The 16,796-nt window shown below is 46.2% G+C and overlaps 1 protein-coding gene across 1 annotated transcript in view; it reads left to right on the top strand.

Annotated features, from left to right (window-relative positions):
- Nucleotides 1–14,057, top strand: part of UBE2QL1 (ubiquitin conjugating enzyme E2 Q family like 1) — a 149,568-nt gene extending 135,511 nt beyond the window's left edge. Inside the window, exon 2 of the mRNA XM_033929744.1 lies at nucleotides 12,715–14,057. Within this exon, the coding sequence (XP_033785635.1) occupies nucleotides 12,715–12,846 (132 nt within the window). The 3' untranslated portion in view covers nucleotides 12,847–14,057. The remainder of the gene's footprint in view (nucleotides 1–12,714) is intronic.
- The last annotated feature ends 2,739 nt before the right edge of the window (nucleotides 14,058–16,796 follow it).

Genomic DNA, 16,796 nt, shown 5'->3' with positions numbered 1-16,796 from the left:
ACCATCTCCACAAGCGTAGAGCTCGGCACGGTTTACAGGGTTAGATTGAAAAGGAGCTACAATGAAGGGTTATAGGAAAGGAGCTAGGAAGATAAAGAGGGACAGGGAACCAAAAAGCGGGAAGTGTTAGATTTTTGAAAAGTGTTTTCAGGTGTTTGCGGAAGGATTGGAGGGAACTTGAAACTCTGAGCAGGGATGTGAGGTTATTCCAGAGTTCTGTGGTTCTAAAGGGGAGGGATGTTCCTAATTTTCCTACGCGGGATATACCTTTTGTAGAGGGGAATGATAGTTTCAGTTTTTGGGAGGATCTAGTGGAATTAGGGTTAGAGGAATTCCAGAAGAGTGGGATAACGGGAGGGAGGATGCCATGTAGGATCTTGAAGGCTAAACAGACACATTTAAAGAGGACTCTGGAGTGAACTGGGAGCCAGTGAAGTTTGGACAGGAGTGGGGAGACGTGGTCAAACTTGCCTTTTGCGAAAATAAGTTTGGCCGCGGCGTTCTGGATTAGCTGAAGTCTATGGAGTTGTTTTTTTTAGTTAGGCTTAAATAGATGGAGTTGCAATAATCCAGTCTAGAGAGGATGGTGGATTGAACAAGGATGATGAAGTGAGAATGATGAAAGTACGATCTCACTTTCCTCAGCATATGAAGACTAAAGAAGCATTTTTTTACCAAGAAGTTGAGGTGGTCATTGAAGGAGAGAGAGGAGTCTATTATGATGCCAAGGACTTTGCTTGAAAACTCAAGCTGAAGAGTGGAGCCGGAATATAATGGGATGGAGGTGGGTAAATGATCTAACATACAACAGACGACAGCCTCAGTGAATACATATACATATATGCCTATACAGAGTAATCTGCACAGATTAAGGAGCAGATCATTCAGTCACAGAATGTAGTCAGTGGACCCCAAATCTTGTTGAAAGAGATGTATGTCCAAGTTTTTCAGCGTAATACCTCTCATATCTTGCTACCATACACACTATTCCACCATGAACTGTAAATTAGATTAGCAGGGGTTTTCAATTAAACTGGTAAAAGTTTGCCAATGTTATCATCAACAGGGAAATTGAGACCATGTTTATCATACACAATCACAGCCAGAGTAATGCTCTCTGTGATTCCTGTTATCTGTTTGATAGTGTCCCATGTAGCAATCCGGTACGTCCTAGTTAGAGGACAGTGAAAAACCATTTGGTCAAGAGTCCCAACAGCAGCATTACAAGACCAACAGCTGTTTTGACTAGTATTTGGTAATTTAGATAACTTGTACAGCGTCCAGTATGCTCTGTTTAGTAGAAAATAGGCCGTCTGGGAAATAGGGAGTGTGTATACTCTGCCCAAACTTTTTCCCATATACATATCATACATTCCAGTGTCTGAGCCCAAATATCGCGCAATGCTGATAAAGGTGTGAATTTCTCATTGATAAGGAATTTATACCAAGCTGCCGCTTTTCCTTTCCTGCGCAAGATAATGTTATCTGAGAGCAGCGTCAGTTGACTTTTTCGTTTGAAGTGAGGGCACATCAATAAGTGTTTTGATGGAGTGATAGAGTTGGAGCCATCTGAAACGCTGTGTGCTCAGTAAATAGTAAGCATTACTTCTTTGAGGGGGTAAATAACCAGGTGGACAAAGGTGAACCCATAGACATAATTTACCTAGACTTCCAGAAAGCCTTCGATAAGGTACCACATGAGCGGTTGCTCAGGAAGCTATGGAATCATGGGGTGCACGGGGAGGTCCACCGATGGATCAAAAACTGGCTGGCAGACAGGAAGCAGAGGGTTGGTGTAAAGGGCCATTACTCGGACTGGCAAGGGGTCACGAGCGGGGTTCCTCAAGGATCGGTGCTGGGACCGCTCCTGTTTAACATATTCATTGACGACCTGGAGGCGGGAACAAAATGCGAGGTCATCAAATTCGCAGATGACACCAAACTATTCAGCAAGGTTGAAACCACGGTTGACTGCGAGAATCTCCAAAGGGATCTTACGACATTGGAAGAATGGGCGAAAAAGTGGCAAATGAGCTTCAATGTAGGGAAATGCAAGGTCATGCATATAGGGAGAAGGAACCCGATGTTCACTTACAAAATGGGGAGATCAATGCTAGGGGTCAGTAATCTGGAAAGAGACTTGGGAGTGATGGTAGACACGACATTGAAGGCGTCGGCACAATGCGCCACAGCCTCGAGGAAAGCAAACCAAATGTTAGGTATCATTAAGAAGGGTATCTCGACCAGAACGAAGGAAGTCATCCTGCCACTGTACCGGGCTATGGTGCGCCCGCATCTGGAATACTGTGTACAGTACTGGTCACCGTACTTCAAAAAGGACATGGCAATGCTTGAGGGAGTCCAGAGAAGAGCAACTAAACTGATTAAGGGTATGGAAAACCTTACATACACTGACAGACTGAAGAAGCTGGGGCTGTTCTCCCTGGAAAAGCGGAGACTCAGAGGAGATATGATAGAGACCTTCAAGATCCTGAGGGGCATCGAAAAGGTTGACAAAGACAGATTTTTCAATTTGAAAGAAACCACAAGAACAAGGGGTCACTCGATGAAATTGAAGGGGGACAGGTTTAAAACAAACGCAAGGAAGTACTTTTTCACACAGAGGGTGGTGGACACATGGAACACCCTTCCGGAGGCCGTGATAAGAAATAGCACAGTACAGGGTTTCAAGGATGACCTGGATAGGTTCCTGGAAGACAAAGGGATTGAGGGGTACAGATAAGAGCAGTGGAAGGTTTAGAGATAAGTGTAGAGGTAGGCAATAAAATTAGTCAGGGACCGCTGACCAGGCAATATGCCTGATGGGCCGCCGCGTGAGCGGACCGCTGGGCTGGATGGACCTCTGGTCTGCCCCGGCGGAGGCGACTACTTATGTACTTATGTACTTATGCAGTTGTTGAAAAGACAACCAACCTTGATTGACATACAGTTGACTGAGTGACCAGATGACAGCATTCCGCCACAAAATCCAGTTAATGGGTCTCCCTTGGATTAAGATTTTTGGGTTATTCCAGATATAAAAGTGAAGAGACTCATTAGTTTTGATCACCGCCAAACTTCTATTTCATAGAGTGCAAGCTTAGTAGAGTTAACTGGTTCACTTCTACTTCCAGTTGTGAGAATAGCATTACACATATCTATATTTTGCATTTGATGTTGGTCCAGTGATATCCATGGAGGTTGAGCTACAGCAGTCTGATCTTGTAACCAAATAGCACCATGCCTTAATATAAATGCTGTGTGGTAGTCGTAAAAACTGGGGAATTTTACACCCCCCAGCCGTGAAATCATCTTTCAATTTTTTGAGACATATTTGTGGTGTGATGCGATTCCAAAGAAATTTGGTAAGCATTGAGTCCAATTTCTTGTAAGTGGTTGTCTTAAGGTATACTGATAGCATGCTAAGTATATAATTCACAATTTGAGCTACCATCATCTTTATGGTACTAAGTCTACCCCACCATGTGAGTCACAGGGGGGACTATTTCACAGTGAGTTCAGTGACTGTTTTCAGTATGTGCTCAGTGTTATAGTCAATAGTTTCTGCAATAGTTGGGCCAAAATATGCCCCTAAATATTTGATTTTAGTACCTGCCCATTGCAAGCCTAATTCTTTAATCTCACCATAAGCATCTGGGCATTTGAGAGCCATGGCCTCTGTCTTAGAGCGGTTTAGCATGGCTCTCAAATGCCCAGATCGTCTGCATATGCTGACACTCATAGTTCTTTCTCTCCATATTTGACACCAGCAACAGTTCCAATGCAATATTAAATAGCAGTGGTGATAATGGGCATCCCTGTTTCGTTCCACATGTTGGTCGGAATGGAGCAGAGTGTTTTCCGTTGATAAACAGTCTGGTATTGGGCGAGGTATAGAGTACTTTAACTTTTCTAATAAAGTCTTGATGAAATCCACCTGAAACAGGAAAGGTCATTTGACCCTGTCAAAGGCCTTTACTCAACTATCCTTTCATCCAGCATCTCTCCCTCCTTCCCCACCACCCCAGGGTCCACCATTTCTCCCTTTATGTTCCTTTCATCCCTAAATCCCATTATCCACCATCTCTCCCTCTCCTGTTTTTAGACCTATTAATTCTTCCCCCCAAAGTCCGGTATATGCATGTCTCTTTGAAACTGCCCCCTTCCCTCCCTCCATCCATGCACTTCTACACCAGGGCCCCCTCCCCTGAAGGCCTGCACCCCCCTGAAGGCCTACACTCCACCCCTGAAGGCCAGCCTGTCCCCCCCCCCCCTGAAGGCGTACACCCCACCCCTGAAGGCCTGCCTTTCTCCCCTGAAGGCCTACACCCCACTCCTGATGGCCTACACCCTACCCCTGAAGGTCTGCACCCCCCTGAAGGCCTACACCCCACCCCTGAAGGCCTGTACCTCCCCCCAGAAGGCCTGCACCCCTCTGAAGGACTGCACCCCCCTGGAAGGCCTGCGTGTTCCCCCTGGCCTCCCAGCATCAATTTACCTAATTTCAGCAGCCTGCATAAGATCGCTGTGCTAGCGATCTTTGCAAGCTGCCATACGTCTTCAGAGTTGTCTTCTCTCTGCCGCAGTCCCGCCCCTCCTCTGACGTCAAAGAAGGGGCGGGACCGCAGCAGAGAGAAGAGAGCTCCGAAGACGTATGGCAGCTTGCAAAGATCGCTAGTGCCAGCGATCTTATGCAGGCTGCTGAAATTAGGTAAATTGATTTCGGGAGGCCAGTGGGGAAGCTGGACATCAGTGGGAGGCCAGCGGGTAAGCCACTTCCCGACTGACCTTCCCCACTTGCCCTCTAAAGCAGGAGCGGCAGGCCTGCTGCTCCTGCTTGAGGGGGGAGGGTCAGTCAGCGAACGATGGTTATTCTCTCTGACACTGCAAGAGTGTAGTAACTGTTCTAAACAAGCAAAGTCTTGCTATACAAGTATATACAGTATACATGTACACGAAGGCCCAGATTCTCTAAAAGTGCGTCCCGATTTTAGGCAGCTGTAGGCGTCCTACAGCTGTCTAATCAGCCAATCGGGATGCACGTTTTTTAAAAAAAAATGCTCCCCAGGCAGGCCGCCTATATTGAAGGCGAGGCCCGCAAGACACCTAGGCCTTGATTCTGTATAGGACGCCCAGGAGAGGCGTCCTATTCAGAATCAGCCTACACTAAAACCCCGATTCTGTAACCGGCGTCCATGTTACAGACGCTGGTTAGAGAATCGGGTTAGGTTAGATTAGACACGGCCCGCTATACGTATCGCGGCAAGGGATCTCTCTGCCGCTATAAGTATAGCGGGCCGCGGCCTGTCCGATCGGATGCCCCTCCCCGACACTACCGACCCCCCCCCCCGACACTACCAACCGCCCCCCCCCCCGACATTACCGATCTCCCTCCCACCCTGACAATACTGATGCTGGCAGGAGAGTGTCCAATCCCTCCTGCCCGAAGACGGCACACCCCCTCCTCCTGCCCGAAGACGGCACATCCCCCCCCCCGGCGCTAACAACCCCCAAACTAACCTGTTCTTCGGGCCAGACGGTTCTTTCCCGTCTAGCCGGTAAGCCCGCCTCGTCGAAATGAGGCGGGCTCGCCCCTTCCCGGCCCATCCTGCCGAAGCCTAAGGCCTGATTGGCCCAGGCTTTAGAAGCCTGGACCAATCAGGCCTTAGGCATAGCGGGTCCGCCCATCCCCACTAAGTCTAAGGTCTGATTGGCCAAGTGGGGATGGGCGGACCCGCTATGCCTAAGGCCTGATTGGTCCAGGCTTCTAGAGCCTGGGCCAATCAGGCCTTAGGCTTCGGCGGGATGGGCCGGGAAGGGGCGAACCCGCCTCATTTCGACGAGGCGGGCTTACCGGCTAGACGGGAAAGAACCGTCTGGCCTGAAGAACAGGTTAGTTTGGGGGTTGTTAGCGCCGGGGGGTGGTGTGCAGTCTTCGGGCAGGAGGGGGGTGCGCTGTCTTCGGGCAGGAGGGATTGGGCACTCTCCTGCCAGCATCGGTAGTGTCGGGGTGGGAGGGAGATCGGTAATGTCGGGGGGGGGGGCATCCGATCGGACAGGCCGCGGCCTGCTATACTTATAGCGGCAGAGAGATCCCTTGCCGCGATAAGTATAGCAGCTGCGTCTACTTACAATGTAGACCAGCATTTTGCTGGCCTACATTTTTAAGGTTTCTTCCTCTACTAGGGAGACGCGTAGGGCCACCTAGGTTCGCCTAAGGCCCTTAGGCGAGCTTAGGCGTCTTGCGGGTCTCCCTAGGCTCCCGGAGGTGCCTTCAGGCCTGCCTGGGGAGCATTTTTTTTTTTAAAACGTGCATCCCGATTGGCTGATTAGACAGCTGTAAGACGCCTACAGCTGCCTAAAATCGGGACGCACTTTTTGAGAATCAGGGCCGAAAAGTCTTGCAATACAAGTACATACAGTATACACGCATTACATCATCACAACTGAGCCGATGGTTCTTCTCTCTCTGACACTGCAAGAGTGTAGTGACTGTTCTAAACAAGTGAGGTCTTGCAATACAAGTACATACACTTCTCCCTCTGTATTCGCGGAGATTGGGGATCCTGCAAATATGGAAAAACCGTGAATAACTTTCTCATAGAGAAAGTTATTCGCCTCCTCCCTGCCTGCCCGGGTCTTTTCTTAACCCTGGCCTCATCTACAGAGCAGGGGAGAGAGAGAAGCCTACCACCAACTCCTGTCACATTGTTCCAACCCCTTGCACCCGGCCCGTCTCTTCTCCTCGGAGCCACAGACCTAAATTCCAGCAGTGCTCACGTGACGGCCTTAGCCAATGGCTGGGTGGCGCTCCAGACTGGCCCATTGCAACAGGAGTTCGAAGGGGGCGACGGGGGCAGCCACCTGACATGCAAGGGTCCCGGCAGAGATGAGCTGCGGTTGCACTTGGCCAGGTGGAAATGAGGCTTTAGCCCACCCCTTTGCAATGGCAGGTATGCACCCCTTTACTTGATTTGGCAGTCATAAGCCTCGACCTCATGCAGCAGTGTCCGAGTTTGCACTTATACGCACAGAAAAAAAAATAGGTGTTGGTGGCAGTTCTATAAATTGGCCATGGATGAAGTAATTTGGAGGGGAGGAGCGAGCACGCCAAAAATCACAAATAATTGAAGTCGCGAGTGCTGAAACCGCAAATACAGAGGGAGAAATGTATAGTATTTTGTATTAAAGTTTTTGGGTTGTGGAACAAATCGTCTGAGTTTCCATTATTTCTTATGGGGAAATTCGCTTTGATATGAGTGTTTTGGATTACAAGCATGGTTTCAAAACAAATTATGCTCGTAAACCATGGTTTTACTGTATTTCAATCCACATTGGGTATAGATTTTCTTTTTAATTGAGGCAGTCTCATAACTTTCCAAAATCTGAATCTTTGTTATTAAGAATTCTAAATCCTTAGCACAGTGGTCAATAGCCTGAGCAATGACAGTTTCTGAAAGAACTGTTATGTCTTTAGTATGATGATTAAGTATCCAAAGTGTTTCTAATGTCATTCTTCTTACATTTGCCACACAACTGCTAAAATAAAAATATGGTAACTGCAAAACTCTTGTACTTTAGCAAAAGGAGCCCAAAGTATGATTTTAACCGCTTAGATTTTAACTTAAATTATTTTTATTGAATATAAGGAAATACAATAAAAAGCAGCAATAAAAGAAAATAATTTATACAAACATCAAAGATCAGATTTAAACAATTGCAATTTTACGTACCAATCTCTATCCTACCATCCCATGTCCCATCCCTACCCAGCCAATTTCCAAAGTAATAAATATGTAAATATAATAATTGAAAAATAAATACACAAATAAGTAAATAAATAAATTTATCTATCTAAAACCCCTTCCAGAACTGCATAATAATAATTAAAAAATTACCAAATTAATGCTTTCCTAAAAGAACACGACTGTGAGCAGCTGGAGTCATTGGGCTCCTTTTATCAAGGTGCGGTAGGCGGTTAACGCGCAGAATACCACACGTTCAACCGCCTGCTGCGCTAGTCGCTAACGCCTCCATTGATGAGGCGTTAGTTTTTTGGCTTGCCGCAGGAGTTAGCGTGTGATGAAATGTCTGACGCGCTAACCCCCATAGCGCACCTTGATAAAAGGAGCCCATTGTTTCTAAAAATGGCTTCCAAATATCAAGGAAAATCCTGGGATAACCGCTTAGATTTTAACCTTGATTTTATATTTGTGGTATATTAAATAAATTGAACTTGACAGACTGCTTTGGAACAGTCTGCATGCACTTTTTGTACACATTCAAAAGGAATATACACATGTACATTCCTTTGAAAAATACTTTATTTACAATTCAGAATACAGCTATGAGACTTGTCTATTCATTGAAAAAACATGATCACATTACTGAGGCATTCATCAATTCTCATTGGCTTCCAATCCAGGAAAGAATACAATTTAAATTCTACTGTATACTATTTAAAACTATAAATGGAGACTGCCCAACCTACCTAAACGACCACCTCATCCAAACCACCTCTACCAGGCATAGAAAAACACACACCCCATTCACTTACCCCCCAATCAAAGAAGTAAAAAGGAAAAAAACTATACAACGGACTACTGGCCACTCAGGCAGCGAAGATAGACAACCAAGTCTCCAACCTATTGACAACAACCCCAGACTACAAGATGTTCAGAAAGGAAATAAAAACTATACTCTTCATGAAATCCCTTAATAAAGCTTAATACCATGATAAAGCTTAACCCCCCTCTTACCATCCCCTCCCTAACCCCAGATCCTACTTTTCCCTCTCTTGGAAACCTTCTCTGATCTAACATTGTAACCCTTCTTCCATAACTCTTTTTGTAATCCGCTTTGAACCGAAAGGTAATGGCGGAATAGAAATCTGTAATGGAATGGAATGTATTTCAAAGCCTTTTCACTTAATAATTCAAGGCAAATAATTTTGAGAAATAGGTCTATCCCTGTTTCAAGAGAACTTACAATCTAAGTTGCTGTGGGTACAAAGGGCCAAATTCTATAAATGACATCCTGATTGTAAGCAGGATGCCATTTAAAAATCCCGAGGCAGGCTGCTTACATTAAAGGTTCGTCCAGGAGCCTAGGCATGTACATGCATGTACATGCCTTGGCCTGGAAATATCTTTAGGAAGCCTGCGGTAAACGCATACAATGTAGGCCAGCAAATGCTGGCCTACATTGTAAGCAGATTTGACCACTGAGCTTATCACCTCAAGGGATCTCCCTGCTGCAATAAGTTTAGCAGCTGCGGCCTCCTCCTATACCTCACCAGCAGGAGGGATGCCCAGTCCCTCCTGCTGGAAACCCCCCTCCCCTGTACATCACCAGCAGGAGGGATGCCAAGTCCCTCCTGCCCCAACTCCCTCTCATACATTGTGGGCATCCCCCCATGGGAGTGGCCTAAGGGAGCTGGCCAATCGGAATCTTAAGCCATGCCCAGTACATCCCAGAATGCACTACGAATTGGACCTAAGATTACAGTTGGTCCAGGTGCCTATGGGAGGGACTTTAAGCATCTGGGCCAATCAGAGGCTAAGGCCTCTCCCCGGTGCATCCCACTATTCTTGAGAAGGCGGGCCAGCCGGCTGGAGGCAGGATGGATGTCTCTGGCTGGCCAACAATTTAAGGTGGATGGGGGTTCGATCCAGGGGGATGGAGGGGGGTCCGGGGGGATGCCCACGATGTTCAGGGAGGGGGATTCCGGCAGGAGAGACTGGGCATCCCTCCTGCCGGTGATGGTGCCAGGGGGGGGAAAGGCGGCCACCAAACTTATTGCGGCAGGAAGATCCTTTGCCGTAATAAGCTCAGCAGCAACCTGATTTTCTAATTGATACCTGTGACATAGACGCCGGTTAGAGAATCGGGTTATTAGGCAGACTTAGGTGCAATTCTCTATAGCAGGGGTGCCCAAATGGTCGATCATGATCGACCAGTAGATCGCAAAGGCAGTGCGAGTCGATCTGATAGTGGTTTTTAGCGCAGGAAGCCTATGAGTGTCACGAGCTGCGAGGGGTATTCAGCACAGCAGAACCGCTATCGAGGTTTAGTAAAAGGGGAGGGGGTATATTTGTCTGATTTTGTATAGTTGTTACTGAGGTGACCTTGCATATTTTAAAGTTATCTGCCTTGACCTCTGAAAAAAACCCCGAATACAAATGATAATTAACATTTTCTCTGCATACAGTGTGCTTTGTGTTTTTTTTTAATTTTATTGTTGGTAGACCATTTTGACTTGGGCATTTTAAAAGTAGCTCACAAGCCAAAAAAGTGTGAGCACTCCTGCTCTATAGGATGCCCATGTGTGAGTCTTAAAAGCTGTTACATAGAAACATAGAAATAGACGGCAGATAAGGGCCACGGCCCATCCAATCTGCCCACCCTAGTTACCCTCCCCTACATTTACCCTGTGAATAGATCCCACGTGTCGATCCCATTTGGCCTTAAAATCAGGCACGCTGCTGGCCTCAATCACCTGAAGTGGAAGACTATTCCAGCGATCAACCACCCTTTCAGTGAAAAAGAATTTCCTGGTGTCGCCGCGCAGTTTCCCGCCCCTGATTTTCCACGGATGCCCTCTTGTTGCCGTGGTACCCTTGAAAAAGAAGGCTTCGATGCGGCCTGTGAGATACTTGAACATCTCGATCATGTCTCCCCTCTCCCTGTGCTCCTCGAGCGAGTATAGCTGTAGTTTATCTAGCCGTTCTTCGTACGGGAGATACTTGAGTCCCGAGACCATCCTGGTAGCCATTCTCTGGACCGACTCCAGTCTCAGCACATCCTTGCGATAATGCGGCCTCCAGAATTGCACACAGTATTCCAGGTGGGGCCTCACCATGGATCTATACAATGGCATAATGACTTCAGGCTTACGGCTGACGAAACCCCTGCGTATACAACCTATGATTTGTCTTGCCCTGGATGATGCTTGCTCACTTGATTGGCAACCTTCATGTCCTCACTGACGATCACACCTAAGTCTCGTTCTGCTACCGTTCTTGTTAAGATCTCGCCATTAAGGGTATAAGTCTTGAATGGATTTTGTCTTCCCAGGTGCATAACTTTGCATTTTTTGGCATTGAAGCTGAGTTGCCAGGTCCTAGAGCAGCGCTCCAGTAGAAGTAGGTCGTGCATCATATTGTCGGGCATTGAATTTTTGTCCGTTGTGCTTTTGCCCACTACATTGCTTAGTTTGGCGTCATCGGCGAATAATGTTATTTTACCTCGGAGCCCTTCTGTCAAATCTCTTATAAAGATGTTGAATAGGATCGGGCCCAAGACCGAGCCCTGGGGCACTCCACTGATCACCTCCGTCATTTCGGAGGGGGTGCTGTTCACCACTACCCTTTGAAGCCTACCTCCAAGAGAGTTCCCCACCTATTTCGTCAATGTGTCACCCAATCCTATAGAATTCATCTTGCTCAGCAACTTGTGGTGTAGTACGCTATCGAATGCTTTGCTAAAGTCCAGGTATACGATGTCCAGGGACTCCCCAACATCCAGCTTCCCCGTCACCCAGTCAAAGAAGCTGATCAGGTTGGATTGGCAGGATCTCTCCTTAGTAAATCCATGTTGATGGGGATCCCGTAGATTCTCCTTATTCAGGATCGTATCCAATTGGCGTTTGATTAGAGTTTCCATTAATTTGCTCACTGGTCTGTAATTTGCTGCCTCCATTTTTGAGCCTTTCTTGTGGAGTGGAATGACGTTAGCCGTCTTCCAGTCCATCGGGACGCAGCCTATACTGAGGGAGAGGTTGAAGAGCGCGGACAGTGGCTCCGCCAAGATATCACTCAACTCCCTGAACACCCTGGGGTGTAAGTTGTCAAACCCCATTGCCTTGTTAACCTTGAGCTTTGACAGCTCACCGTAGACACTGCTGGGCGTAAACTCGAAATTACTAAATGGGTCAACTGAGTCAACCTTTGTCTGTAGCTGAGGCGCTTCTCGGGAGAAGACTGAGCAGAAGTATTCATTTAACAGTTGGGCTTTTTCCGAGTCCTTTTCCACATAGTCTCCGTCTGGTTTCCTAAGACGTACTATCCCGCCTGAGTTTTTACTTCTGTCGCTGATATACTTGAAGAAGGACTTATCTCCCTTCTGGATGTTCTTTGCTAGAGATTCCTCCATGTGGAATTTAGCCTCCCTGACTGCTGTTTTGACGGCTTTTGACTTGGTCAGGTAGTCTGCTCTAGAGTCCTGTTTCCCCGATTTAGGCGGCTTCTGAGACTGGGCGTCCTATATAGAACCAGGCCAAAATGCTTGTGAACTTTTTGCCCTTACTTTTTGTGTGAGAACATTTATTTGTAAAACCCCACGTGTAGATTTAGAATTAGAATTTATGTGCTTTATAGTTCTTTTTTTTTAATCTGCCCAGCTGTCTTGGTTGAACATGCTTTCCTGTTATCAACTGGCATTTCTTTCTGTCTTTTTCTATTTTTGTATTGTGCACCACTTTGTTCTTTTTCTGAGGTTAAGCAGTATAGCAAATGATATAAACCGTAAATTTTCACTGCTGCCCAAGAAACTGCCTCCTCTAAATGTAGAAATATATTGCTTTCTGATGTATATTGCTTTAGATGACGAACTGCTATTTACAAAGGCAAATAGCTTTGAAAATTGTCTTCTTAAATACCAAGTTGAGTTGTTAAGACGTCTAACATTGGTGGCCTTTTTTCTTGTTGTATACAGGGCCGCATCTGCAGAAAAGCTGGCAAGTCAAAAAAGTCCTTCAATCGCAAAGAGGCAGAAGCAACATTTAAGAGCTTGGTGAAGACCCATGAGAAATATGGCTGGGTCACCCCTCCTGTCTCTGATGGCTGATAGAAGCAAATTGATGCCTGAACTGAACACTTAATAATAATAAAAAAATCACAAAAAATCACCACCAACAACAACAAAATGTATAATTGCCATATTCTCTTCAGTGCTGTGCATTTCCACCATTCTTTTCTACTTAAGGCCATGAATGTTGGAAAGATTTTAACTTATTTATGAACAGGTGTGTTTACAGAAAGGAAAGGCAACAAGCTGGAGGAAATGCTTACAATTATATTCCAAGACTGATGAATGATTGCAAATCTCTGTGGGCCAGAGGTCAAGACTGCATTGTTTTACCCTTACTCTAGATGCCCCTCCTCTATTCAGCTTTTTTCCATGACAGCAGCACCAAAGAGCAGCTGTGGAAATTCCATCTGCTCCCACTCATTTCATTTAAGTGTAAATGAAGTAATTAATATTTGATAGGGAAGCAGTGCATTCATTGCAAATACATTTACTGTGCTGATTATCTTCATTTCATTTCCCCTGGCAGGTCAACACAACTTTGAAGATTTGTCCTTTTATGTGGAGTTGTGGTCTGCTGTGACTATAAATTTTAGCCCTTATTTGTGTTTAGTATATGAATGAATGCCAAATTAACACATTAATTTTATAATAGTATCATCATGGGAGGGGAGGGGGGGACAGCGGGTTCAACTTTGGCATTAATGTCAATTATTTGGTGTAGTGTTCTTGGGAATGACTCATGCTGTTAAAAGAAAGATGGCGGATCACTGATGGGTCATCTTTTCTTGTCTGCATAAAATAATATTCCATAACAAATGGGATTATCAAGTCATGTTTGATAAAGACTTCAAAACAAAATAAAATCTCCATTCAGTCAGGCAAGTAGGCATGAAAGAAAGACATCTTGCTTGTTTTATATATGCTGTACCAGTGACAAGTGAAAAGTCTTTAAAAAAAAAAAGGTGGTTTGCAAGGTGATGCATGACTGGGTTGATATTTATTTAACATTTTTGACTAAATAGTTGCCATATGTACTTAAAGTCCAGAAAAACACACTGGTGTGTAAAATATTTAATCTTTAAAGATTTTAATTTGTCTTTTCTGTTAAATGGCTTAGTACTTTCTAAGGAACTCCATAGCAGGTACAGATAGTGTTTATAATACATACAAGAAAAATATCCATTGAATTTCAGGCTGAAAATTTGTTGGATCTGTTCTGAATAAAATCACCAGTAACTACTTTTTGACAGTAATCTTTTTGGCATAATCCTTTCATTTCAATGTCTAAGTTTTCTTGAGATATCAATGTGGGCTACTGAATCTTGACTAACAGCAGTTGTGTGGCTGACTACTAGTTAACACCAATTCAGTGGCATACCAAGGGTAGTGCTAGAGTGGTCGCAAGTCTGCAGTCCACCTGTGCGCAGTCGTTGGCTCTGCCTGCCCCTGCCCTCTCTGATAGCGACGGTGCTGCAGACCCTCCCCTCCATGCGTCTCCTATTCTCACCTTATTCTCCTGCTCGTTCTCTTTCTCTTCACCGGAGATATCAATCCCAATCCTGATCCCAATCAATTCTCGCCCTACTCATGCAGGTCACACCGCAATGTCACCAATCTTATTTCTGTTCTCCTCCCCCCTTCTCTTCCCTGCCTTTCTCATGTGCTATGTGGAATGTCTTGCTGTCTCCAACAAGCTTGCCTACTTTCACAATCTCTTGATCTCTCCACCTGCTTGCACTGATGGAGACCTGGATTAGAGAATGACACAGTAAAGGGAATCCATGGTTAGCCCGCAAAATTGGGAAACAATGTAGCTGACTTATGGCTAGAGCAGTAAATGACCTTGTTCCCACGGCAAAAATTGTTCCAGGGTCAGCATGGCAACATCAGCTCAGCATCTACTCCCCAGTTCCCCTCACGCCTACCTTCCCCTTGCGCTGATTGAATCAGCTGAGCTACACTGAAAAATCTTGAGAAGCCTGCTCTGAGGCCTTTCTTTAGCCAATGAGCACCTCCTTGATGTAACTTCTGGTTTTGTGAAACTGGATGTTACATCAAGGAGGGTCTCGTCGGCCTCTGAAGATGTTTCATCGCGGCAGCAGTTTTACCTGAAGGAGCCAGCCATGCCGATGATGAAAAATCTTCAGAGGCTTGTTCCAAGGCCTTCCTTCTGCCGAGACCCTCCTTGATGTATCTTCCAGTTTTGCGATACTGTAAGTTACATCAAAGAGAGACTCATCAGCTAAAGCAGGGGTAGGGAACTCCGGTCCTCGAGAGCCGTATTCCAGTCGGGTTTTCCCCAATGAATATGCATTGAAAGCAGTGCATGCAGATAGATCTCATGCATATTCATTGGGGAAATCCTGAAAACCTGACTGGAATACGACTCTCGAGGACCGGAGTTCCCTACCCCTGAGCTAAAGGAAGGCCTCACAACAGGCTTCTCAAGATTTTTCAGCATGACTCGATCGGGTAAAGTAGGAGTGAGGGGAACTGTGAGATGCTGACCTGTGGTGGGGGATGTCACCTGCTGCTATTGATGTACTCGTGGGAGGGGGATGCTATCTTTCTTCAAAGCTGGAGCTAGAGGACAGTGCAGGATTTGGGCTGGGAGGTAGAGAGGTATTGAACCAATGGGGGGGGGGTAGGTTTGGAGTTGGAGGGAAGGGAGAGAGGTACTGATGTGGAGGGGGGTCTGGAGTTGAACGGGAAAAAGAGGTGCTAGACCTAAAGCTGGGAGTTGGAGGGAAATGAGATGTACTGGATTCATGGCTCAGAGCTGGAGCTAGAGGGAAGGGAGAGAGGTGCTGGTTCCTTGGGGAATGTTGAGAGAAAGGAGAGTGGTACTGGACCTGCAAAGGAGAGGGAAGGGAAAGAGATGCTTGCTGAGCCAAAGGGATGAAGGGAGTGAAATATTTAACACAGTGGAAGGAGGGAGGAAAGAGAGGATGAGAGACACTTTGGTGCAAAAGAGTAAGAGGGGAGAAGCTGGACACAAAAAGAGGAGGGATGGTGGGCATGAATAGGAGCACAGGAACAGGGACACAAAGGGGAATGCTTTATGGGGATGGTATATGGATACAGTCAGTGGGGCAATACCAGATATAGGAGGGTATGTGGACACAGAAGATGGCTAGACATGAGAACACAGAAGCGAGATGGACTTGGGAGGAGGGACACAGAGGATTGACACACAAGAGGGAAGAAAGTCCTTGGACACCGTCTAGCCCGCCTACTACACAGGGCTTTAAACTAGGTAAGTTGGGGGAGGGTACGGGCACAAACAACCTACCTGGCGAGCTAAGCTGGCAATATTTTTTTGAGACTAAGGTAAGTAAACACCGATCTGGGTCAGGGGAGAGTATACACACTTTCGAGTCTGGGGTTGGCTCACATTATAATTCTGGGTCACATTGTAATTCTAGGTCTAGGGGGAGTACACATTGTAATTCTGGATCCAGCGAGAGAACACACATTGCAAATTGTACTAAAGGAGTTCAAGTAGCCCAAGCGGGAATACCCCCACAGGGTACACACATTTCCGAGTCTGGGATAGGAACACACTGTAGTTCTGGGTCTGGGGAGTCCAGGAGAGGTGCACGTTGTAACTCTGGGTCTAGGGAAAGTACAAAACATGCGAATAATGCTAAAGGTGTCCAAGTAGCTCAAGCGGGAACATCCCCACTGATACGTAACAAACATACAACATGGAGGGCTATGTACGTAAATGCCCACAGTCTGGGGAAACAAGATCCTGGAATTAGAAACAGAAATGAATGCCGACCTGGATGTGGTGGCGATATCTGAGACCTGGCTCACGGACTCCCACGGGTGGGACATGGTCATACCGGGTTACAACTTGCTTCGCCGGGACAGGGGGGCAAAATGGGAGGAGGTGTAGCATTATATACTAAAGATGACATTAAGGTCACCAGAATCACAGATGTCCACTACACTGGGGAATCCCTTTGGGTAAATTTGGTCAG

This window comes from Geotrypetes seraphini, chromosome 2, assembly GCF_902459505.1.
Source record: "Geotrypetes seraphini chromosome 2, aGeoSer1.1, whole genome shotgun sequence".
Classification (NCBI taxonomy): Eukaryota; Metazoa; Chordata; class Amphibia; order Gymnophiona; family Dermophiidae; genus Geotrypetes; species Geotrypetes seraphini.
Note: the sequence above shows the minus strand (reverse complement) of the source record. Positions and strands in the feature narration are given on the sequence as shown.